Source organism: Poeciliopsis prolifica, unplaced genomic scaffold (genome assembly GCF_027474105.1).
Source record: "Poeciliopsis prolifica strain line A6 unplaced genomic scaffold, Auburn_PproV2 SCAFFOLD014, whole genome shotgun sequence".
NCBI classification, from domain to species: Eukaryota; Metazoa; Chordata; class Actinopteri; order Cyprinodontiformes; family Poeciliidae; genus Poeciliopsis; species Poeciliopsis prolifica.
Genome location: NW_026562389.1, coordinates 11,977,051 through 12,002,796, shown reverse-complemented (window position 1 = coordinate 12,002,796; position 25,746 = coordinate 11,977,051). Strand labels below are relative to the sequence as shown.

General features: G+C 38.1%; 2 protein-coding genes and 1 pseudogene across 2 annotated transcripts; all 3 read left to right on the top strand.

Annotated features, from left to right (window-relative positions):
• The window catches only part of LOC129365897 (GTPase IMAP family member 8-like), a 71,934-nt pseudogene that overhangs the window by 28,337 nt on the left and 17,851 nt on the right, over positions 1–25,746 (top strand).
• LOC129366051 (GTPase IMAP family member 5-like) lies at positions 16,687–22,632 on the top strand. Its single transcript, XM_055039638.1, has 6 exons — positions 16,687–16,795; positions 17,559–17,609; positions 17,798–18,391; positions 18,465–18,515; positions 22,242–22,539; positions 22,587–22,632. Exons 1-6 carry the CDS (start codon positions 16,756–16,758, stop codon positions 22,630–22,632), a joined length of 1,080 nt encoding a protein of 359 aa, XP_054895613.1. The 5' UTR covers positions 16,687–16,755.
• LOC129365917 (GTPase IMAP family member 4-like) lies at positions 22,654–25,319 on the top strand. Its single transcript, XM_055039469.1, has 2 exons — positions 22,654–22,787; positions 23,886–25,319. Exons 1-2 carry the CDS (start codon positions 22,667–22,669, stop codon positions 24,500–24,502), a joined length of 738 nt encoding a protein of 245 aa, XP_054895444.1. The 5' UTR covers positions 22,654–22,666; the 3' UTR covers positions 24,503–25,319.

The window sequence follows — 25,746 nt, the reverse complement described above, 5'->3', positions numbered from 1 at the left end:
TGAATCTTAAATGTCACTGAATGCATTTGGATTATTTTTTTTTTCCAAAGCAAAAACAAACCAAGTCATTAAATCCAAAACATGCAGTATAGTGTTAAAACTTAGAGGAATAACTTCACTTTGCTCGCTAATCTTCCTCTTTTCCCAGATCCAGGGACTCCGCATGTGCAGGGGAAATAATAAAGAAACAACCATTCAACATCAGACTTCAGATGCATCTATAGTTTTATCCAGAGAATTCAATGCATACAGAATGTTATATCAGCATTACACCCAGATTATCAAGAAGTCCAACACATGACAAAACATAGAATTACCTGCAACGAGTTGAAAAGGAAAGACAAAAATGCATTTTTGGGAATTGCTCACTCGGACACAAAGCAATTCGATCTTCTGCTGTAAAACAGACCTTTTTGTAAAGGTGTGTATTCCCTTCATTTAAATATATGCATTAGAAGATGTGTCCTCCCCTGGTAGGGCTGTTTAATGTTAATTTTATTACCTTCTGCTAAAGGTTCTGCTAAACCTGCTAAAAGGTTTTAGCTTGAGACCTGCTAAAAACCCCAAAAGCAAATATATGGAGAGAACAAAGGTCATTCTCCACTAGAGTCGTCTTGTACCAGCCTCCTCCTTTTTACATTCCAAACCAAAATTTATGACCTGCAGCTAGAGGTAACTGATTTCTATTTTAAAACAAACTGGCACAAAAATGTAATGCCAAATAATAACTATGAGTTTGGATCTAAAAAAACTGCCGGGTTGTCTACTTTTAGAAAAGCTCTTTTGAAATACCTGAAATATTTTAGAAGTAAAATACTTTCCTAATTCTATTGTATTTCAGTAATATAAAAATGCATGCAAATAGTACGGTTGAAGACTAACTAATTCAGAACATGCTGTTAATGCTTAAGGAACTATCTTAATACATTTGATTATACTGGTAGAAGACTTTTCTTAAAAGTTTTAGTGTTTACTGAAGTCTTAAACAAACACCAAAGAATTTTACTCCTCCTGATAAGAGACAGACTCTCTGTGCCTGGATACTCCCTGTCTGAAGACCCTCCTTAGTAATTTATGAGTTCAGAGAGTCAGCAGTTGCTTTAGTTTGGATCTTTATCTAAGTTTACCTAACTTAGAATCTACTCAAACTGTTCATGCCACATCTAATATTTCATGCACAAAGGTTGACTGTCTCTAAAGTTATGCTAACCAAACTTATATTCTCCACAATAGTTAAATCCTCAGGGAGACAGCTAACAGCTAAAGCTAACAACTAGCACATGGCTAACAGGATCAGAAGGCTCAGTGCTATCAAAGCAAAGTCCAGGATGTCATTATCAACATGACATTCATGTCTAAAATTAGCTTTGCTGTCATTTTAGCATTAGCTTAGCACTTTGCTGTGTTTCTGGATTTTGTAGAGAAAAGGAACTGACCCTCAATCTGTCTGTCAGAAAATCAAACGTCCTTTAGTGTTTCAGTCAAACAAGGGAACTTTGCTCACTAATGTAGGAACTTTACTGATAAAAGTCTAATGTAAGCCGGTGATGTGAGGAATCCTGTGGATTAATTCACCCAGAACCAAACAATCTGACTTGGCAAATGGTGGAAGTCATGACCTTGTTCAGCAGATCAGCAGTGAATGCAGGGATGCAATAAACTAGAAACAAAGTGTGGAACAGAGAAGACTGATGAATAGAAAGATATTTACACTTTTTAAAATCCTATACACTCAAAGAACAGAGAAAATGTATTTAAGGGTTAAAAGTGGATTTTGCGTGATATGGTAATTCTGTTGTTTTTTTCTTTTCCACCACAAGAGGGCGCTGTTTATTTATGATCACTGTAATAAACATTCAGAACAATTAGATATGCATTAAACATGAACATGATTAGTTCCACTTCAGAAGAGAAACATCCATCTATCAGATATGAGGTTTAACTTTTAATGTCTGTCTTTAATCAACATGAGGATCCATTTTATGAGGTAAAGATTCAGATTCTGGTTCTAGTTTCTCCACAGAGGAGAATCTGTTCATATTAATGTACACTTTGTTTCTGCTGTGAGAGAAATATGACCAAATATGAATCAGGAAGGTTTATAAGACAAAACTACAGGCATCCTGTGATTCTCTTTAGCTTGAATTCATCTGGTTTCAAATAATTCAAGCTGTTATTAATCGTTAATATCAGCAGTTTTCTAAGAAGTGACAGCAGCTCCAGTAAAATGATCCGGGCTGAAATGAAGCTCAGCTCCTTTGCTCACTATTCTAACAATAATTCTCCCTCTGACTGGATGAGGAAATAAAGAACCAGATGTTCTGCTTTCATTCAGTGTTTCCATCTCTGGGGAGATTTTACTGTCTTCTGTCAACCGTCTGAAAATAGTTGCTGAGCAGGAAGAGATGAAGGCTTCAGTCACTGCACTGTAAAACATTTCAGCCACAGGCGCCGGAACAGGGGGCTTCAGGGGGCCCCTGGCCCCACTTTATATCTGCTGGTCCTGCCAGACATTCACAGGCTGCACACAACATCTATAACTGACATCTGTCTGTGTTTCTATGCCGGTAGATAAAACCTGCAGCTCTGAGATCTGGACCGCATCTGAGGCTCCAGATCAGAACCGTGTGAAGTGCACAATTCAGAGACTGAGATCCAGACAAAAGTTAGGGAGCAAAAACAATCTTTAATACATCTGCAGACGGAGAGCAAGAAATCCACTGCATTAGGCACAAATTAGGATCCGCTCTGAGGAACCCAGAGCTGCATAGTTACTTTATTCATCTCTCTTTACTACCGAGGCTGAGACTCAATCTTCTAAGACCAAACAAAAGAAACAAAGGAAAACATACGAAACCTTGTATGTAATATAATGTAATGTCTATGGGAGGTGAAAACTAAACACTCTGTCTCCATGCAGGGAAGGCCACGGGAAAAACAGCCAGTTCCCAAATAACTGTCTGGGGAAGTTCAGCAACCCTGGAAACTTACTTCAGTAGACACATCATGTTTCATTAGTTTGTACACCGTTTCCAGCTGCACAGAAAAACACCTTGACTGTGATTCAAAAAACATTACATTTATATGACACATAAAGGAACATCATTTAATACGAACAAAACCTCTTCACAATTTCACCCTTTTTTTTTTTTTTTTTACAGGGAGCAAAAAACAATCAAGTGAATGAAATCCAGAAATGATAAAATGTTTTGAATGGTAAAATGAAGCAACTGATAAAATGATAAAATGAATTTAATATAAAATGAGTGTAAATTGTAATAATAATGGAGTAATGCAACAAAACAGGTTGAGAAACACAAAACATCAGGTTACCTTCGCCATCAAGTAATGGTTGCAAATATGAACATCATAGGAGTGTTTCAGCAAGTATTTTGACCTCTTGTGACATTAAGCAAAGCAAAAACCTGGAAGCAAAAATTTCACATTAAAGATAAAAATCAAAAGAAAGTGTCAATTTACTTGTACTTGGGATAATGAGAAAATCTTGGTCGCTGGAGAAAACAAATTCAACCTCAACATCAGGCGAGTTAGGAGGCCCATGGAACTGGGCCACAGTTGTAGTCAACAAAGCATTTGAGACAGAATCAGAAACGGACGACTGCACAGGATTATTATCCAACCAGGCATAAGTATGCACAGTTTTTTGCAAGGGGGTGTTGAGAATAGAAGTCTAGTTAGCATAACTATATAGACAGCTAACCTTTAGACGTATGAAATATTAGATACAGCATGAACATTTAGAGCAGATTTCAAGTTAGGAAAACTTAGATAAAGATCCAAACTAATTTAACTGGTGTCTCTTGGAACTTACATAAATTTCTAAGGAGGGTTTTTCGTTGTACGTTGTACGTTACCAGTTAGATAAGAGAAACCGGAAACGGTCCAGACCATTAGTCGCATCTTTAACCTGCATCCTATAAATAGAAACTGGTAACAAGAGTGTTACGAGTGCACACAGACCAGCTGAGGTTTTTGGTAACCCATCAAATAATCTGTAATAATCACCACACCACCACCAAACATCGCTTCTGGAAATTGGTTTAAAATCTGCTGGCACCCAAATTATATTTGAACAATTTTGTGAATAGAGATTTCCTAATTTAAGAGTTCTGGTCATAATAATGCATGTGAAATTAGCTTCTGCTAGTTTTTGAAAACACCGGTTTTCTAAGATCAGTTTTAGTGAGAGGGTAAACACTGTCCCACTGGTTACAATGGGAAGATGGATTAGTTTTAGACATGACATCGAGAAAGAAAGAAGAAAAGAAAGAAGGGCCAGGATTATCCTAAGCACAGGACGCGGTCCCATGCAGACAACACAGATTAGTATTAGATACATTCGCAGCACTTTCAGCCAATAATAACCAAATATTTGTAGAAAATGATATACCTGTCGTTACTCTGAACCAGTCATCAGCCGTGAGTTTGTCTAAAACAGTAATACCTGTGGGAGAATACGGTGAGACAACAGTAACATCCCCCCTCACAAAGAACAAAAAGAAATTGTGGATCCTTTCCTGATGAATGAGTATAGGTAAAACCTCCAACAGTTAGATAATATGGGCAAAGATGAGGGTGGTATGATTGAACCTTTCGCTGTGTTTACCGTGATGTGTAGTCTTTGCGTCGTTTTACCCATCGTAAAAAGTTTCATATGTTGTCTGGCGTAGGGAGTTGTTCCCCATTTCGGCGTCCAGATGTTTCCCTCATCTGCTACGAGTGCAGACGTGATCCTAACCTCATTCGTCATGTACCACTTACATTTTTTGTAGTTCTGTCCGTTACCTGATCCAGTATTGGTGTTCAAGGCTGACCAGGGAATCATGAGGCCAACTGAAGAATCAAAGGGCACACACACCTGAAGGCCCCTTTTGAAGCCTGCTTTTGTTCACACGATTGTATCTCACGGTTGGTAGAGCGTCTGCTCCTGTTGAGTTCTGCTGGGCCTTCTGGAACTGCATGCATGTGATCAGCATAGTATGGCATCCTTAATCCACGTCGGTGTTCTGTGACGCTGCCTCGGCCCATCCATGTTCTTAATGCTGCCTCAGCTAGGCGTGGTCCAACCTACTGAGTGAGCTGTGTTGGCAACTCTACTTTTTCAGAGGTGCTTGGTGGAGCCTCGTTCTCTGGGCTCTGGACTGGTCCCGCAGGATGTGAACTTCTTACAGTGGCTGGTGTGAACCCAGGTCGACCCCTCCGTGACCTTAAGAGTGGTGTGTCGTCAAAAGCACTTGAAACGGTTCAGCCAGCTGTGGGAACGCCGGTTCTTCCTCCTGAAATTTTTAGTAAACAAAAAATCTCCAGGCTGGACATTATGTAATGGTTTGCTCGCTGGCCCAAGTCGTCCTCCTTGGGCCTGTCGTCTTTAATTGATCTGTTAGAGAAATTCAGTAGTTAATCATGTTGTCATTACATGTTATTAAAACAATTCCAGGTTTCATCAGCGGTCCCATTCCGGTGTTTGAGAAATCCTGCAAATAAGATTGTGTTTTTATCTTCTTCGCATATTAGTTTCAATGTTTATTAAACACAGAACATGTAAACAAACATTACATGTAAACAAACATTACATGTAAACAAACATTACATGTAAACAAACATTACATGTAAACAAACATTACATGTAAACAAACATTCACTCCAACATGAAACAGACACAAACAAACGTTGGACGCCATCAGAAGTCAGTCAGTCAGTCAGTTTTGCATTACAGTCAAATATTTACAGTCAGTGCTCATTTCATATACATATTTTCTTAAATTGAAATGGCCAAATTTACATGAAGCTTCAATAGAGAAAAGTACTTTTAACAACATATATCAATGTTTAAATTCAACTCTAATGTACAGGATCCTGTTTTAAAATTCAGCTTTGTGTACACATACAGAAGAGATCTCAATATAATTTAGAATTACAGCATAATTTATGTTTTTCTGCTGAAGCACTTAATTAATTAAAAACAGTTTTGTTATAACTAATAGTCCCTGGACAACTAAAGGTATTTTAATCTGTCTAAGTTCAAATTTATCACAGCTGTATAGGAATTACCTCTGGTCAATTGAAATGTAACCAAAATATGATATGGTATACCAACGCGTATATAATGCAACCTATCTGACAGTAGATAGGTGCTCAAAATTAGTGTGACATCGTAGGAAGCGTACAAATCAGATTAGAATACCACGATGTCTGGAGATGCCATAACAGCCCTTTCTGCACTTGCCACTGCGCGCAAACTTTGTAGCAATGCAGCTGCTACAGAATCTAATTTGGAAAATAGGTGACCAATTTCAATTTATCACCATGTTTTTGGAGCAAACAAAAATCCCTCTTCTCATCTAACCATCTCTATAAAACATTCAGGAAAGATCGGGAATCCCAGAGTTTGAGTGTCTGCAGGTGTTTTTTCAGCGCTTTGAATGACGTCAAACCAACTTCAATTCACATTTCACTTCAATCCTATGTAAAATGTGTGAGCTCATTAATAATCCAAATCCCTTGTCATGATACTTCTCTCAGAGGTTTCTCAATCTCAGCATAACCCGGTATGAAATGCCTACAATAGCCACAGAGTCCTAAAAAGGACATCAGTTGTTTCTTCGTTTGAGGGAGAGGTATGTTCACAATCGCTTCAATGCGGTTGCTGGAGATAGCTCTGCCTTCGGAGGAAATCACATGACCCAGAAGAGACACAGAAGGCTGAAGATGCCATTGTGGCAAATACTGAACACATGATTCCCCATGTTTTCTAATCATCTCTTCTACAATCGGCCCAAGAGGAACATAATTACTAAATCCATCACTAGGCTCTTTAGAAGAGAAAAGTCCCATTCTCTAATTTTACAAACCTCTTACAATTTAAAACGTTTATTTGAAACGTTGACTTCAATTCTCAGTCTAATTTGATAGACCTACAACTCAGTCTAAATTAATAGACCTAGGGGAACTCAGTCTAAATTAATAGACCTAGGGGAACTCAGTCTGAATCGACAGACCTACAGGACTCGGTCTAAAATTGACAGACCTACAACTCAGTCTAAATAATAGACCTACCAACCTTAAGATGTTTTGCAGCCCCTCTCAGCTCTGAGTTTATCCTGTCGTGGCTGATCCAACCCGGTGGAGCACCAGAAGAGTCCTCTTTTTCTCAGACAGACCTGCCAGCGGTTTGGAGGAAAACCAGTTTGAAGGTTTGGTGATCAGCCCTCTCCTGAGGTCCACCGACTTGGATGAACCAGCGAAGGTTCCCGGCCATCGCACCAAATTGTGAAGTGCACAATTCAGAGACTGAGGTCCAGACAAAAGTTAGGGAGCAAAAACAATCTTTAATACATCTGCAGACGGAGAGCAAGAAATCCACTGCATTAGGCACAAATTAGGATCCGCTCTGAGGAACCCAGAGCTGCATAGTTACTTTATTCATCTCTCTCTACTACCGAGACTCAATCTTTGAAGACCAAACAAAAGAAACAAAGGAAAACATACGAAACCTTGTATGTAATATAATGTAATGTCTATGGGAGGTGAAAACTAAACACTCTGTCTCCATGCAGGGAAGGCCACGGGAAAAACAGCCAGTTCCCAAATAACTGGTGGGGAAGTTCAGCAACCCTGGAAACTTACTTCAGTAGACACATCTTGGTTCATTAGTTTGTACACCGTTTCCAGCTGCACAGAAAAACACCTTGACTGTGATTCAAAAAACATTACATTTATATGACACATAAAGGAACATCATTTAATACGAATAAAACCTCTTCACAATCGTCACCCAAAGGTTTCCACACTGCAGCAGCTTCGGGTCGGGTTGGGACCAGGAACCGGTCTGACAGCTGACAAAAGGCTTGGATCTGATCCGGTCCAGGTCTGAACCGATTCTGCCTGAAAATGAAAGGACATTTCTGTATCTGTCACCATTTCTAATGGGTCCATCGGGTCCTTCCAGCCCCATTGGGTCCATGTCTGTTTGCGGTCCAGACCAAAGGCTCACCAGGCTTTACAGCAGATGGTTTTGGATCAGGTGGAACATTAATTGATGAATCAGTTTTTTTCTCTTCCAACAGCCAATCAGCAATCAGTTGCTATAAATGATGGATATTGATGGTTTTCAGTCTCTGTTGAAATCAGTTTCTGTCTGTTAAATAACAAGAACATCAAAGTTCATTCATGTTTTTCATTTTGTTTTAATGCCAGAATGTTGTCGGCATCCGGCTGCTTTTCTGTCCCACTCAGACAATCCAACATGCAGCCAATAAAATCTGTTCTGCCTTTTGGTTCCAGAGCCTCAGCATCCAGATGATGATCCTCTGGAACCATTATGTTGTCCTGCTGCTGTAAGCTGGCAGTGATGGAGGATATTTGATACTATCTTAGTATTATCATCTTTAATGTTCCAAATATTTGACCAGTCGTGATTCTTGTCACATCTATCCTCGGCATATTGTTCGTATTCTGGATTTTATTTCAGTATCTGAGCTCCGCAGCTGCAGCTCTGTGTGAACCTTGAGATTTTCCTTTAATTAAAACAGAAAATAATCATTAAAGATAGTTTTTTATTATCTAACCCTCTTTACTATTAACATTTAGGATAAAATCAGATCTATTGTCAGAGCTTCTTGTTCGTAGTGAGTCTGTGAGTCCTGGAGTTTACTTGGAGTTTTTTCTGTCAGCTAAAGATGAACTGAGTTTGGATCCTGACTCAGAACGTTTTACCGTGTCTGTGATGCTTCACACTGATGACGTAATGATGATAAAACCTTCATGTGTTTTAATATCATCCATCTCTGTATTCGTGATGCTGCAGGAGTTTCTTCACATTTTTCAGAAAAGGAATAAAGTTCATTCCTCCATCTAGATGCTCTGCATGTTCCACTGACAGCTTTCAACATATTTTCTGATTATTTTCCTCCAAATCTCTACGACCAAACATTTCATATCAAACAATCATCCAGACAGCAGTGAAGGTCTGATGTAGAAACCCAGAAACATCCTGGGGTAGGATTAGGGTTAGAGGTCAGGGTTAGGGTCAGGGTTGAGGTTAACCCACTGAACCCACTGACTGAACTGTCATTTCAATTGAACAAGTTCCTGACATTCAAAGCGAATAACAGAGGTGATCAACGGCCCACGACCCCCTGCTGACTGAGACACATTTAGTTGCTTCTACTGTCTTTTACTCCTTAAGTTCAATAAATGCAACATTTATTAACACTGAACCCAATATGAGTTTATGAAAAATAAACTTTTCATTCATTTAATTAAACCTTTAAGAGTTGAATAAACTGGAGTTTTAATGCAAAGCTTCCCATGTGTCACATGTGAGCCTTTCAGTTTGAGGCCTGCAGCTTTTCTCAGCGTTTTCTGCAGGAATGAGGAAGAACATGGCAGCAGCAGCCAGTGCAGGAATTTCACTGGAACATCCTGCAGTCCAACTTCAGCAGAGCAGCAGAGACTCAGAGACAACAAGCTGCTGCAGGGAGGAGGATTTATTCAGCTGCGCTTATGTTTCAAGATCATTTCATAGTCCAGATGAGTTTGTAACTTTATTCCTGAGGTCAAAGTCAAACATCAACAGGTGAGTCAGAAAAAATGTTTCTTAAAATGTAAACGGTTCCTGTGAACAAGAAGCTGTTGAAATGATGACCTCATTTTATTTCTGTGTTTTAGGTAAATTGTCATGTCAAAGGTCACGGCCTTTATGAAAATAGTTTCTAGTGATGAGAGTCACTCTGATATTCGCAGCTCTAGAAAAACAACACAGACGTTTTCAGCTCTGTTGCTTTTTTACTGATTTATTCTTTTCTTTGTCGATTTTCTGGTTTAAATTTAGATGCTGATGAAATTTTTGTCTTTCTGGGTTTGAATGCTGATTATGTGGAAGATAGTTTTCTTCCTTTCAGGCGGTTTTATGGATTCCTAACCAGAGCTTGGAGTTTTATTCCCAGAGAAGCTTTAGGAAAAGAGCCAGTAGCAGTGATTTGATCAAACTCTAGTTTTTACCTGATGATGCTGTTTTACCTGAATGTCACCTGAACTGGATTCATCCAGAATCTGATCAGGTCAAACTGATTTTCTCCATTTATTTTGTTCTCAGATGATTTGAAGCTTTTTTAGTTTCTCATGAACTTGAAGCTCTGCTTGTTTTTCTCTTCCTTAAACTTCCTGTTGATCTGCTTTCTGAGCCAACTGACATTTAATCTTCATCTCTGAACATTCAGTCTTTCTGAGGCAACTGGTTCCTCCCAGCAGAACGCTGTGGAACAACTGGTTGGACTGGATTTCTGCTCCCAGTCACTCAGTGGAAACTAAACTGGTCTCTGTGTCGTTGGTAAATGTTCCAGTCAGACTGAAGACACAATAAATCTGATCAAATCTGATCCAACAGAAATAAATCCATCAAATTTGCTTTTGGCTGCAAAGATCTGAATTTGTTTGGTGTTTAGTCTTAGATGTGGAAACATAATGCAGGATGATTCAGGTTTATGGCCTCTGCATGTTCCTGTTGTCTACAGTCTGCAGAAAGCAGTTTTTAACTTTTAAAACAAAATTTCTACATTGCCTCTGTGAATTAAGAATTATATTGAATAATAATCAAAGCAACTTTCAGCTTACATTGTTTAAACCTCTAACTAGAACTATAAAACATTTATTAGACATTTAAGATAAGACTTTACTGACTTTACATGCAGATTGTAAAAACGTGTTCTAGGCCCAGTGGCAGCAACTGTATCAAGCTCTCTTCTTTCAGTCTGCCCAGCATCAGCATATCATTGACTGTCCAAGTGACTTTTTCTCCTCTGATAGGAACCTGAGTTTGTGGTCCAGGTTCTGGTCGGGACGGTCCAGTGAGGCGGAGAGACATCATGGCTGCTACAGAAACTGGTGAGTTTAATTAATCCTCCTGGATCCTTAGATTTCTGTTTGATGAAAGCATAAATAGGGATTAATGTTGATCCTTTTTGTACATACACAGTATTGTTACTTTAAATTTCTTTAGTCATCAGATGTGCTGATGTAGAGCAGAAATTATTTTGCGGAAAAGTTTTTTATTTTGTTTTATTTTCAGGAAAAAACTTTTTTTTAATGGCCTTCAATAGCTTGTTTAGTGTTTTTTCCCCAGAAATATGCAATCCAACTTTAGCAGCACTCTGACAATAAAAATAAAATCTTATACACATCAGACACCAGTCAATTTTACAGATTAGCTTCAGGAAAACAGATCTGAAGAAATCTAATGTGAAATAAATCTGACCTCCATGAAGTCAAGATCATTTGTACAGCACAAGGCAGTTCGAAGTGCTTTACAGTATAAAAACAAAAATAACATTCAAAAGCAGCTCTAACCAGGTGGGTCTTAGTCTACATTTAAAGGAGCTCAGTGTTTCAGCTGTTCTGCAGTTTTCTGGAAGTTTGTTCCAGATTTGTGATGCATAATAGCTGAAAGCTGCTTCTCCATGTTTGGTTCTGGTTCTGGATGTGTGGTATCTTTATCTTCCTGGTTTTAATCAGAAATCCAGCAGCAGCGTTCTGGAAATTTGGGGCCTTAATTGCAAAATGAATCATATTCTTTTTAAAAATTGTTTTTAACAGTAAAAATTAAATGTTACCCCTCCCAGACCAAAAAGCTCACATCCATATTTGCCCTGAACTCCCGTACCTCTGTCAAATGGTTCCTGCTTAGTGCTTGACGGTGAGCTTTTCAGCAGCAGTCAGTAGAAAACAAGAACAACTGTTTTCTATGCCGCTAAGAAAAATAACAAAGAAGGTTTTCAAAAAATATATATAGAGAAAAAGACGAGTGTCAATTTATAACCCAGTTTTCTCAGAGAGAGGGGCTTTGACTGTGAAATGATCACCCATTCAGCATAGTTAGCTGCAGACTGTTTGCCTCCATTTCACTAGCATCTAATGAATTAAGGAACATAAAAGTTACCAAAATATTCATATATTTAACTTGTCCCTGTACATTTTACCACACTTAACAGGTGAGCCAGTCGGCAGCAGCTTAAACCCGATAGCAGCATAACCTTCAACCCCTGTCCCAGTACAACAGGTGAGCTACACAGTGACAACCTAGTTAGCATCATTCCAGTGAGTCTACAGGGATTTCTCTGTCTTTACTCTTTTTACAATTACACAACAAAACAAAGTATTTGTTGCTGACAGAAATTCTAACAATCTTTATAAAATGATAATAAAAACAGCCTCCTGAGCTTGCATTTAAATTACAGATCAATCAATCAATCAATCAATCAATCAATCAATCAATCAATCAATCAATCAATCAATCAATCATCAATCAATCAATCAATCAATCAATCAATCAATCAATCAATCAATCAATCAATCAATCAATCAATCAATCAATCAATCAATCAAATTTTATTTGTATAGTACATTTCAGCAGGGTAGAGTGCCTTCTCCGGGTCGAGGGAGATGTCCTGGCTCAAGTGGAGCAGTTCAAGTATCTCAGGATCTTGTTCATGAATGAGGGAAGAAGGGAGCGCGAGATCGACAGGCGGATTGGCGCAGCGTCCGCCGTGAAGCGGCGCTGTACCGGTCCGTCGTGGTGAAGAGAGAGCTGAGTCAAAAAGCGAAGCTCTCGATTTACCGGTCGATCTACGTTCCTACCCTCATCTATGGTCATGAGCTTTGGGTTATGACTGAAAGAATGAGATTGTGGATATAAGTGGCCGAAATGGGTTTCCTCCGTAGGTGGCTGGGCTCTTCCTTAGAGATAGGGAGAGAAGCTCGGTCATCCGGGAGGGACTCAGAGTAGAGCCTCTGCTCCTCCACATCGAGAGGAGCCAGTTGAGGCTCTGGCATCTGGTCAGGATGCCACCTGGACGACTCCCTGGTGAGGTGATTCGGGCACGACCCACCGGGAGGAGGCCCCGGGGAAGACCCAGGACACACTGGAGGGACTTTGTCTCTCGGCTGGCTTGGGAACGCCTCGGGATTCCCCTGGAGGAGCTGGAGGAAGTGGCTGGGGAGAGGGAAGTCTGGGCCTCCCTTCTTAAGCTGCTGACCCCACGACCCGACCTGGATAAGCGGCAGAAGATGGATGGATGGATGGATGGATGGATGGATGATGGATGGATGAATGGATGGATGGATGGATGATGGATGGATGAATGGATGGATGGATGGATGGATGGATGGATGGATGGATGGATGATTTGTTGGACAGGCCTGTGAAGACGCTGTTGCAATAATCAATGTGACTAAAGATAAACGCATGGATGAGTTTCTCTAGATCTGGCTGAGACATTAGTCCTCTAATCCTGGAGATGTTCTTCAGGTGATAGAAGGCTGACTTTGTAATTGTCTTTATGTGGCTCAGGTTCAGGTCAGAGGTCATCACTACTCCCAGGTTTCAGGCTGATCGCTAGTTTTTAGTTGTAATAACTGTAGCTGTGCATTGACTCTATATCTACAGCTCTAGATCAGTAGCTATAGATCTATAACTATAGATCTATAGCTCTAGATCTATAACTCTAGATCTGTAACTAGATCTAGATCTCTAGATCTCTAGCTCTATATTTGTAGCTCTAGATCTATATCTCTAGATCTATAGCTCTATATTTATAGCTCTAGATCTGTAGCTCTAGATCTATAACTCTAGATCTATAGCTCTAGATATATAACTCTAGATCTGTAACTAGATCTAGATCTCTAGATCTATATTTATAGCTATAGATATATAGTTCTAGATCTATAGCTCTAGATCTATAACTCTAGATCGTTCCTCTTTAGGTCCAAAAATAATGACTTCAGTTTTGTTTTTGTTCAGTTGGAGAAAGTTTTGGCACATCCACACATTTATCTGTTCTAAACATTTATTCAGTGATTGGATGGGGTCAAAGGTCACCTGGTGACATCTTAATGTAGAGCTGAGTATCATTTGCATAGTTATGGGAGATAATATTATTTCCTGTTATGACCTGAGCTAGTGGGAGAATATAAATATTAAATAAGAGGGGTCCTAGGATTGAACCTTGGGGAACCCCACATGTGACCTTTGACCTCTTTGATGAGAAGTTTCCCATTGAAACAAAGAAATTCCTGTTCTTTATGTAGGATTCAAACCAGTCGAGCACCGAACCGGAGAGTCCAACCCAACTCTCCAGTCCATTCAGTAATATGTCAAAAGCTGCACTGAGGTCCAACAGAACCAGAACCAGAACCAGCACTGTGGTTCTCCCACAGTCCGTATTTATATGGATATCATTGAATACTTTGACTAGGCCAGTCTCCGTGCTGTGGTCATCATGAGGAAACTATTTAATTGTTTACACAGTTTTTTCAATAACTTTGCTGATGAATGGGAGGTCAGAGGTCAGAGGTCGGCCTGTAATTCTGCAATAGTGATTTGTCCAGGTTGTTCTTTTTTAACAGTGGTTTGATGACTGCTGTTTTCAAAGCCTGGGGGAAAACACCTGATGTAAGCGATGAGTTTACGATTTGGATCAGATCTGCAGCAATAACAGGCAGGACTTTCTTAAAGAAATGTGTGGGAAGGACGTCCAGACAGCAGGAGCTTGAACTTAATTGACTTATAATTTCTTCTAGGGTTTTATAATTAAGTAGTTGAAAATGGGTCATTTTTCCTGTATTTGTTTTGTTTTGGTACAGCAATGGTTCTGGCTTTGAAGTTGATGTACAGATTAATCCTCTGATTTTTTGGATTTTCTCTGAAAAGAAATCAGAAAACTTATTACAGGCAGCATTAGATTGGAGTTCAGGTGGTAACGTCACAGGAGGGTTTGTGAGCCTGTCAACTGTTGCAAATAAAGTTCGAGCATTATTGATGTTTTTGTTTATGACATCTGCAAAGAAAGCCTCCCTTGCATGTTTTAGTGTTGAGTGATAGTTACGTAGTTTTTCTTCATAGATGTCATTATGAACGTGAAGTTGAGTTTTACGCCATTGTCGTTCTGCTCTGAGACTGAGTTGTCTTGCAGATCAAACTGTTTGTGCTTTTCTCCATGGAGATTTCTTTCTACCAGTCAAAACCTTTACTTTAACTGGGACAATAGAATCAATGATATATGAAACTTCAGACTGAAAATCATCTAACAACTGATCTACATCATTACAGCTTAAGGGTGAGGAGGAAGAGTAGATTTGATTAAATGTTTCTGCTGTGTTTTCTGTGCAAGAACGTTTTGTGACAGTAGCCGTTTGTCCAAGTGGGTCAAAGAATAAAGAACCTTCATAGATAACAGCAAAGTGATCCGACAGGCGACATCAGTTACAGAGACATTGGAAATATTCACACCCTCACTGATAACCAGGTCCAGTGTGTGTCCTTGAGTGTGTGTTGCTTGTGTGTGTTAAACCAAAATTTTCTAAAATATTAGAGAGCTTATAAGTTCCCTGTCCCCCCCTGAGTTATTCTCCTAAGTGAAATTAAAGCTGCAGTATATAACTTTTATTAAAAAAAAATATATATTTTTTACATATTTGTTGAAACTGATTTTATGTTGTGACAGTATGGTATGAGAGATAATTTGTGAAAAAATTATTTCCTCTACTTTCTCCCAGTGCTATCAAGAAACAACCAATCAGAGACAGGAGAGTTTTAGTGCTGTCAATCACAATCTCATGCGGCTGCTCATCACCCTCCCCCTTGCTCTGTGCTACGCTGCAGCTAGCATAGCCTGTTGTGAGTGCTCAGTTTAGTTAGCATAGCTACCAATGACAGCAGATAAACAGTTTTCCTGTAACAATAAATTGTTTCTCCACCATTAGCACATTTAGCAGTGAGTTGATTAACAGCACTGAGACCCTCCTCCTGGTTCTGATTGGTTATTTCGGTCGGAACGGTGCATTACTTTAGCCAGTAATAGTGGTTCAGGGAGGAGGTGGAGATTGATTTTTACACAGATTATTTGTCTCATAGCAAACTGTGAGACAGATAATCTCATGGTTGTCTGTCATGGTGACAGCTTTAACAAATATGGAGAAAACATATTTTTTATTAAAGTTATTTACTGCAGCTTGAATAAAATGCAACTCAGTCTGGTTTGCTTCATGTGTATTTTTCATGTTGCCTATGACTCATGTTCATGGGGAGAGACATTTCAGTAAATTAAAACTTAGAGAAAAAATTTAAGGAACCTATTTGCATACTGCATGCGGCCTGTTGCATGTAAAATGCATTAGCAGTAAATATATTGCTCAAATCCAAAGGCAGCAAGGCAGTTGCAAGCCTTTAACATCTGATGTGTTTTTTGGGGTCAAATAGATTCAAGAAATTGTAACATGGGGGGCCCCAATTTATCTTTTTAGTCATGGGGCCCAAGATTCCTGGTGGCCCCCAGTTTGTTAGTCAGACCTTTGAAGACACTGCTGCAGGAATCAAAGCCACTAGAGAGAAATGTCTCTGACCTGAGACTTTAGTCTCTGGTCCTGGAAATGTTCATGAAAGTATTGTTAAAAACAAATGTTTGCTTCATTCTCTTTATGAAAGCTTCACATGCAGATTCTTGCATGTTTTCACAAAGAAACCTGCAAGGATTGAACAGAGAAACAACTGTTCCTGATCTTCTGGTTTTTAGTTTCATATAGTCTTGTTTTGTTTGACAGCAGCTATTAAAACTTTTCTTATTGGACTTGTTTGATTTCCCAGCTTTTGGAAAACTTTAGGTTTTTAGATTTTAAGTGATTTTTTTATTTATTTGATTTTCTGATTGTATTTGGTTCTTTATCTTTGCAGATTTTGAGCCCATGAGTCAAAGCAGCATTATCAAACCTATGCCAGCATATTGTGAGTCCAACTTATCTGACTTTGATTTCCTCTGCTGATCTCCATGACAGTGTGATCAGAAACTTTAAAATCTTATTTTTTAAAAAAGGTTTTTTTCAACAGTGTCTGTTTGACCATGAAAGTTTCTCAACTTTGATTTGTATTCACCTTTACTTTAGACAAAACTGGTCCATGTTACTCAAAACAATGTGCGTCCTAAAAAACACCAGTTTGCTAGCAGAGGAAACATACAAACAATTATTGCCATTCTTCTTGGAAAATTGAAGTCAACCTTGTTTGACTGTGTTATAACTCTATTAAATTTCTCGATTAATCCAAACACATGATAGAAATAAACCTAAGTTACCCAGTGAGACACAGTAAGATGAGACATTACTTGTTAGGAAGATTTGACTTGCAAATGTCCATCTTGAGGTTTTTAAATCCCTCCTGAAAATGCATCAACAGTTTTTATAATAATTGAACTATAATTACTGTAGTTAGCTGCATAAAGAGAACTTCAATAGGCAGGAAAAAGGCCTCCGTAATAATGTCTGCGGCAATGTAAAGTTTGCATGTCAGCATTTATGTTTGCTGCTTTCTATTATAATTTTTAAATAATGCAATGAAATGTGTATTTTGTGTTGGTTATGTCATCATCATTAATTGCTTCTATTTTACTTATGGATCCATTAAAACCCTGAGAGATAGGGGATAGTCTTTAACATGAAAATTAGATGATTTCTCATTCTGGTTAAATAAATGTATTTGTCTCTATTTACAGTTACATCACCTCTGAAGCGAAGCCACAGCAATGAACTCATACCTCCTTCCTGTGAGTCTAAGTTTGAATGAGAAAAGAAATACTCAGTTATCAAAACAGAATCATAACAAAACAGAAACATAAAGTAGTTGTGTTTGATAATTCTTCATGATTAAGACAGTAAGATTTTAAATAAAATAGAGAAGTTCCTTCATTTTCATTATGTTCTCATTTAGTCTTTTTCTCTGCGTTTGCTCCAGTGTCTGAACCTGAACTGAGGGTTGTCCTACTGGGAGGCAACTGGTCCCAGAGAAATCTAGTTAGGACCCTCATACTGGGAGGGAAAAGTTTCACCACGAAACCAAACTCCTTTATCAAAATCACTGGATCAGTGAGAAACAGGAAAATATCTGTTATCAACACTCCAGATCTGCAGTTCCCCACAGCGGACAGCATTACAGAGTTTATTAGAGGATGTGCTGCAGCCTCTCATCCTGGACCTCATGTGTTCCTGTTGGTTCTTCAGCCTGAAGACTTCACTGAGGAAGAAAAGCACAGCATCCACCAAGCACTTTACCATTTCAATGATGAATCATTTAGTCATTCACTGGTAATGATCCTGAATCCCAAACAGGAAGGTTCAATATTAAAGGAAGAACGGATGAAGAATCCTCAGATAAGGAATCTGATCACAGAGTGTAGATACAGATATTTATTCCAAATGATGGTTGAACCTCAAGAGCTGCTGATTCAGTTTGATCAAATAATGAAAGAGAACAATGGAGAACATGTGAGCGTTTATGAGTTTGTGGAAGAGGAGCCTCCTGGTGTTTCACTCCATGCTGTTGTTAAAAGTAAGTAATAATGTTTGTCAGTATATTTTTTTAAATGATAAAATTTAAGCTTCAAGTTTGTGTATTTTCACAGATCCTTCTCAAACAACTGAGCAGATTCCTCTGCAGCTTCCTAAAGATGGCAGTAAGTTAATTTTCCATTTTTTTGATAAATCATAAATTTTCATTTAGACAAACCAAACATAAAAAATATTCCCTTTTAGAATCTTACTAATATTTAAAACTTCATTTTGGTGAAAGTCTGTGTTTGTAAAATTGCAGTTTTCATTCAGGTGTGCAGAGGTTAGCTTCTGCTGTAGCGCTAAGATGGTTGCTCATGTTCATGTATTGCAAATATATTTTTGTTTAAATAATCAAAAATATATTTAATAAATAAGACTTAAGACTCAGAAGCATATTTCAGCTTTTTATGGGCAGCTGTGATCTGTAACCCTCCCAAATGCTGGGGCTCCACTGTATATATATATGATCAATACTAAACTTTGAATTCTTAAAATGTTTTACTGACATTCATGATGTCAGTAAAACATTTAGTAACCCTGTGTGCTCTTTACTGTGCTCAGTAAAGAGCACACAGGTGTAGAAAGGCATTTTGCAAAGGTAAACTTTTATGAGACACTTGCAATTATGAAAATAGAAAATTTTGTGGTCTATTTTTCACCTGAGTTTCAGAGTGTATTCACACCTGACACATTTGATCCACTTTAAAAAGACCAGTTTGTTTCCACATTAAGACTTTTTCTGCAGATGTGAATATATGCAAGCAAATCCTGGTGCAGGCCTTGGTGTGACCTTGGTCCATTTCCAAATAAACGTTGGTACAATTCGCTTCTAGCGTGAATACAAACCAAGCAACTACTTGGTCCATATTTCTGGACTTCATGAGCCGCTGTTTATCATGGAAGCCCATTTCCGCCATGAAAAAAAAAAAAAGACCAACTGGAAGTCATAATTTTGACTTTCAAAGTCATAATTATGAGATACCGGAGCAGTTGCAGACAAGCCTCCTTAGAATAACAGTGTGCTCCAGCTCCCAGTTAAATATGATCCTAAATCCAAAGTCCAACCTTTAAATCCACTCTAAGTCTTTCAGGACAACCCTCAGCTTTAATCACTGCATCCATGAAGTATCCAGCAATGACTCTTGGATCGTTATTTGTTTTGTAGGCCTCAAGCCATATTAGCCTTCTGGAAAAACCGTCAATGCAACCATTGATCCCAATTCCAAATGGTTTGAGCTTATCGTAGCCGTCCATATGCCAAACGTAGTTTGGACTACGACTATAGTAAATCCGTCTGTCTGGTCCTGGTCTGGTTTTTGCCTCTTTAAGAAGAACTGGGAGATCTTCCCTTTTCTCTTCATTTGGGCTCTACACAAAATAAGAGCCTGGTATTTAGACTCCATGACTGTTTGGCAGAGACACTATTTTAACTATTATTTAAACTATAGTTTTTAGTTTTCTGTAGCTAGCTAAAATACTGAATTAAAAATACATTAATTAAAATGAATTAATATAACTAGTGAGGTTATAATTCAAAGCTTTCATATGACATAGCCTACTTACATTTCAGTCATTATAAAACTTAATGGTTTTTCTCATATTCTTACCACACATTTCAAGCAAGAGCTGGGAGAAATAAAACATTAGAGGGCAGCATGTCACTAAAACATGTTAAAAGAATCTGTCTAAAACACGATCTACCAGCACTAACATGGCTAATATAATAAATGAGGCACTATGCAGCGGTACACAACCATTTGTTTCTTTTTATAAATGTAGGACAAGTGCCGCCTCTCATTAGGAAGGTAACAGGTTACTGCTGAGCGGTAAAATGTTGTAAATACCTGCAAAACTCCTGACGGTGTAACTCTAAAGCCGTTGATGTGTTTTGGATCAAGCAGGAACCAACATGTCAGTTTAACCAATGAACAGCATCGGGCATCGAGCTGCCTTCAGGGACAGTAGGAAATTACACTTTTCCTGGCAAATCTTTGCCGATCTCATAAGTATTATATTTTAAAATAACCATTTCCAGTGGGGTGGCACTAGGGGTGGCCAGGGCTCTGTTGGGGGTGGCAAGTGCCACCCCGGCCCCCCCTCTGGCTCCGCCACTGCGAGCATTTGAATCGGAACATGGGAAAATTCTGCAATTCTGAAGAAAAAATAATCAGAATTGGTTAAGCTAAATGAAAAATAGGATCTTTATAGTGCAAACCACAGGGTGAAAATAGCAATATAATGTATTTTATCATCATATATTATTTTTCTGCATGTCACTGACCAAACTTAGAAAGACAGCAAATTACCGCCTAAAAATATTGCCAGAATTAGATGACTCATGTCAAGATACTGAAAACGAGTTCATGCCTTTGGTTTTTGCAGATTCCATTATTGTGACTTTGTTTTCACTGAATAGTCAACAAACCAATGAAGCAGTTTCTTCAGAGTGGTGCTGTGACATTTCTTACAAAATCAAAAAGAGATCAGCACATTAGTCCCGTTCTGAGGTTGTCGCTCTGGCGACCTGTTGCTCAAAGAACAGAGTTTAAAATCTCCAAATTAATGATTTATTAAGCACTTACTAGTAAAAACTGCCTCTCTGATTTTTTCAGTTATAAAGGTTATATTCTAACCTTTAAGATCATGTGAATCAAACCTATTAACTGTTCCAGGAGTCAGAACTCAACTTTTCAACTAGATTTTATGTGCAATCTGGAATCAGCTGCCTGTTTACTACAGGAGGTATAAAACCTTTCTATTTGCTGTTGCCAACTCTTAGACTAGTTTATTTTGATATATTTTTCACCTTATAAAATTGTTTTACCTGTTTAATAATAGTCTGTTGGTGTTTTTAATGTATGTTGTTTTTAATGTCTGCTTTAGCTATTTGAGTTAATTTTGACTGAAAGCTGCTATATTAATAAACATTACTCAAAATATGCTTTGTTTTCTTTGCGAAAAATTATTGTGATTTTTTAGTAGTAGTTGTAGTGGTTGTGCATATTTTTACAGCATTAAATAACTGAACAATAGAAAAAGAAACTCAAGAGAGTTATAATTTCATAATCCATCCATCCATGCTCTGACACCTTGTCCCCAGTGGGTCAGGAGGTGCTGCTGCCTCTCTAGCTACGTTTTGAGCGAGAGGCGGGGGCATCTGGACGGGTCACCAGTCTGTCGCAGGGCAACACAGTGCTACCAACTTAATTTTATAATTTACATTTAAAAATGTAGTGGTCTAAACTTCTTCAATATGTGATTAAGATCACAACTCAACTTTTCAACTGGAATAACAGCAGAAACTTTTGACATCCACATGTCAACTGCAGGGACCGACGGTGTTGACCATTTGAACAATTTACATTATTTACCCATAAACTAAAGAACCAGCAGAGGTCTGTGCTATATTGACTTGAGTAAGAAGATAGAAAGAAAGAGTCATCAGGAACGGTTTACCAGTGACCTCCTAAATTACAGCCTGAACTGCTTTGCAGAATATTATAACGTTTTCTAAATTGACCTCTAAAATAATCAGGCAGTTGAAGCCCATCTTAACAGCTGCAGCTGGAGTCCTGACAACTACAAAGAAAATGAATCACATTATCTTAAATAACAGCCATTATTTAAGATAACACACTTTGAATTACACCGTTTATGAATGTTACAACATAGACTGGCCTGCCCTCATTTAAATGAGACACAAATGTGATTTCAGTTTGTTTTGAGTTTTTTCAGCATGTTGTTGATATGCTGGTGATTTTCATATTAATCACCAACTGAATGCAGGAACATTCTGTGTTGCAATATGATTGTTTTAACATTTCATTTCTTTCTTTGTGGTGTGACAGTTTCTTTTAGGATTGTACTACTCGGAGAAAAAGAGAATAAAAGGACTGAACTTGTTAAGCAGATGATCAGAAATCAAGAACTTTTCATCCAAAAACCTCCTTCCCAATGTGTGGCTTACTGTGGAAAGTGGACAGGAAAACCAGTAACTATGGTGACATTTCCTGACCTGTTCAGTATGTCAACTGAGAAAAGGAAAGCAGAGGTAAAGAGCTGCTGGGATCTTTGTCATCCTGGACCAAATGTTCTGCTGCTGTTAGTGAAGCCTTCAGATTTCAATAAGGACCAAAGAAATGCACTGTCTTCCACCTTGAGGCTGTTTGGTCGATGTGCTCTCAAACACTCAGCGGTCATCACAACACAAGAGGATGGTCTCATTTATCCTGTCACTGAAAAACTTATTGAAAACTGTGAAGAAAGATGCTATATGTTTTCAGCTGACTCTGGAGGCCATGAAGAGTTAATGGAGATAATTGAGAATATTGTGGAGAAAAACCAAAAGGACACATCAGATCTGTTGGAAGGGAAGGAGAAAAGTTTCTCTGAAGGTAAGAAAAAAGTTTTTACACAACTTAATCATTAGCATGAGAACACATGAAGAAAAAATAAACACTCAACATCTAAAATAATCTGTTGTACACTGTAGCAGATTCTCATTTTCTGACACTTCTGATGGTCAAATTTTTGATTAAGACACTAGAAAATGTTTCTAAATCTCTCAGTGTTCAGGGATCCATATTAATCACAGACTGTCTGCAGGAAATGATACAAACCAACTTTTTTACTTCAGTGTTATGGTCTGTCAGCCTCAGAATGACTGACAGGAACTAGCCACGCCCTCATTAAAAAATGAATCTGAACCAACATGTGAAGAACAGAACCAGGATAAAAGAACAAATTATATTCTCAACATAGTAAGGAAGCTAATCAAAATACTGATCACATGACACATGTGACTATCATGTTTCTATTCCTTAACTGTTGAAGCTTTAATCAGAGATAGCGTTCTGATACCACCTAATGTTGAGCCGATGTATAATCTAAAGCTGAAGTGACGAACAGTTTGTAGGTCATTTTCCATTTTTATGACTGGAATTAAACAGAATAAAATGCAGCAGCTGCTTTTAGCCGTCTTGCTGTGACATGCTTTATAACCAGTGATACTCCTGAGCCGTCCTCAGGAGGAGAGACCCTCTTGGGGTCAAAGGTCATCCATTCATTCATTCATGGCTGGTTCCTGCTGATCTCTGCAGGCTAGACAAAGACTTTTGCTGATTGTGTCATTACTGATTTACCTTTACGGTCATCAAGGAGCAATAAAGCGGTTGCTCAGAGCGGGGATGGGCCGGTGGGTTAGGCTGTGATGAAACTCTTAGATGGCTCTCTGTTCCAACACAGTCAAACAACTGAATCATTTCCTCAGCATCCTGCCTTATTATTTAACTCAGGTGAGTTGAAGAAGAGACTCATCTAAAGCTGCAGAACTCAATCATTCCCCAGCTCTACATCAGAAAACTTAATGATTTTATGAGACAGTGACCAATTCCTCAGTTTACAGTTAATTATTACATCTAAAGGTTTAAGCTTGATGCACTTTTCATTTAATTTAATGTAATATTCATATTATTTTTTCTATAATTTCCCAGATAATCCAGAGCGTCTCCGGATCGTTCTGATTGGGAAAACTGGCAGTGGGAAGAGTTCATCAGGAAACACCATCCTGGGAAGAAACCAGTTTAAATCTGGAGTTTCTCCACAGTCAGTTACTAGAAGCTGTGAGAAAGCTGAATGTGTGATAGACGGTCGCCATGTTGATGTTGTTGACACTCCTGGTCTGTTTGACACCAACTTGTCCTTGAGTCAGGTTAATGAAGAGATAAGGGAATGTATCAGTCTGGTGCATCCAGGTCCTCATGTCTTCCTGCTGGTTTTACCGATCGGCAGATTCTCTGTAGAAGACACTGAGACACTGAAACTGATTCAGGAAGTTTTGGGAGAAAATTATAAGAAGTTTACCATCGTCCTGTTTACCAGAGGAGATACACTGGAAAATGATAAGATCTCCATTGAACAATACATTGAAGATGATTGTGATGATGCCTGTAAGAATCTGATCAGAGAGTGTGGAGGAAGATACCATGTGTTCAATAACCATCAAATAAAGAATCGATCACAAGTTACTGATCTGATCAAAAAGATCAACATGATGGAGAATGAAGGCAAATGCTACACCAAGGAGATGTTATATGGTGTGAACAGTTGAAAGCAAAATAAAATCTCCTGTTTGTGCAGGAAAAATGACCAATAAAGTTTATCCAGAATCTGATTGGTGTTAAAATAAGAGAAAAGAAACAAAATAAACTCCCAGAATGCAAAGCGCTCAGCCAATCATTTGTTTCTGAAAATGCATATTAATACTAATCTGTAATATTACTTCTCCTAATAATCACTGCATTGTTTACTTAGTTATTGGTGCTTTACTTTTATTCTTGATTGCTCCTTTTTACTGTTTAATAAGCATATTTTTTCTTGTAGTTTATTTTAACTTTGCTGGTCTAATTAGTTTGTAACAAAATTCAAAATCAGAGATCTGAGAAAAGATTTAATTTAAAATAAAGAAAATGTGCTCTAACTGTACAAATCATTTCCATTAATATTTCTGATATTGTATTTTCTGTTGTGTAAAAACAGCAGGTTGTTTAACTTTAGGATTTTAAAATACATATTTCAGGAAAGAAGAAAACAGACGAAGAAGACAGAACTGCTGCACAGCTCAGAGGATGAGGAAGTTCACATTAAAAGATTTTCCCATCCGTTGATCTAGTCTGCTGTTGGAATGCTTGCAGCATGAAATGTTTAACAGAAATTATAACCTGACCCAAACTTCAGATCCACCATTTACTCTCTGAATCACTGAGGCTTGTAATGCAAACAGAAAATATTTAGACTATAGAATTAACAACATTTTCTTTGTGTTGTATGAAATACCAGAATTTTCTTAATGTGTTCAAATTTTTCATTTTCAGTTTAATGTACTTGTTTGTTGGGGTTTGTTTTTAAAATAAAATTGTGATGACCAATGTTTATTATATTCTTTTTTGATTTCCATTTGATTTTGTTTTTGTTTAGCAGCTTTACATTTAGAGTTTAGATAAATGTTTCTGCTTGGAATAAAAAAGAAAACCCTCACAGCGTGTTGTCCCCTATGAAACATCAGCGAATTGTTTGCATTGAATTTATTTGTAGAGAAAGTAAAAAAAAAAAGTATCTTTAGTTTATATTGTTCACTCTATTACTATTGTTGTGAAAACCATCATTTATTCTAAACCCAATAGACCAAAAACGTGCAAGCGCACGAGCAGCAAATCAGCCAACACAAAGCAATCAGACTTTACGTTTTTTATTCTTTTTTAGCGCTAAAAAAAAAGACGCTTACCATCACAGACTAGAATTGAAAACCAGGGGCCCCGAGTTTATACAGAATGTGTTTAAAAAACGGGAAGATTC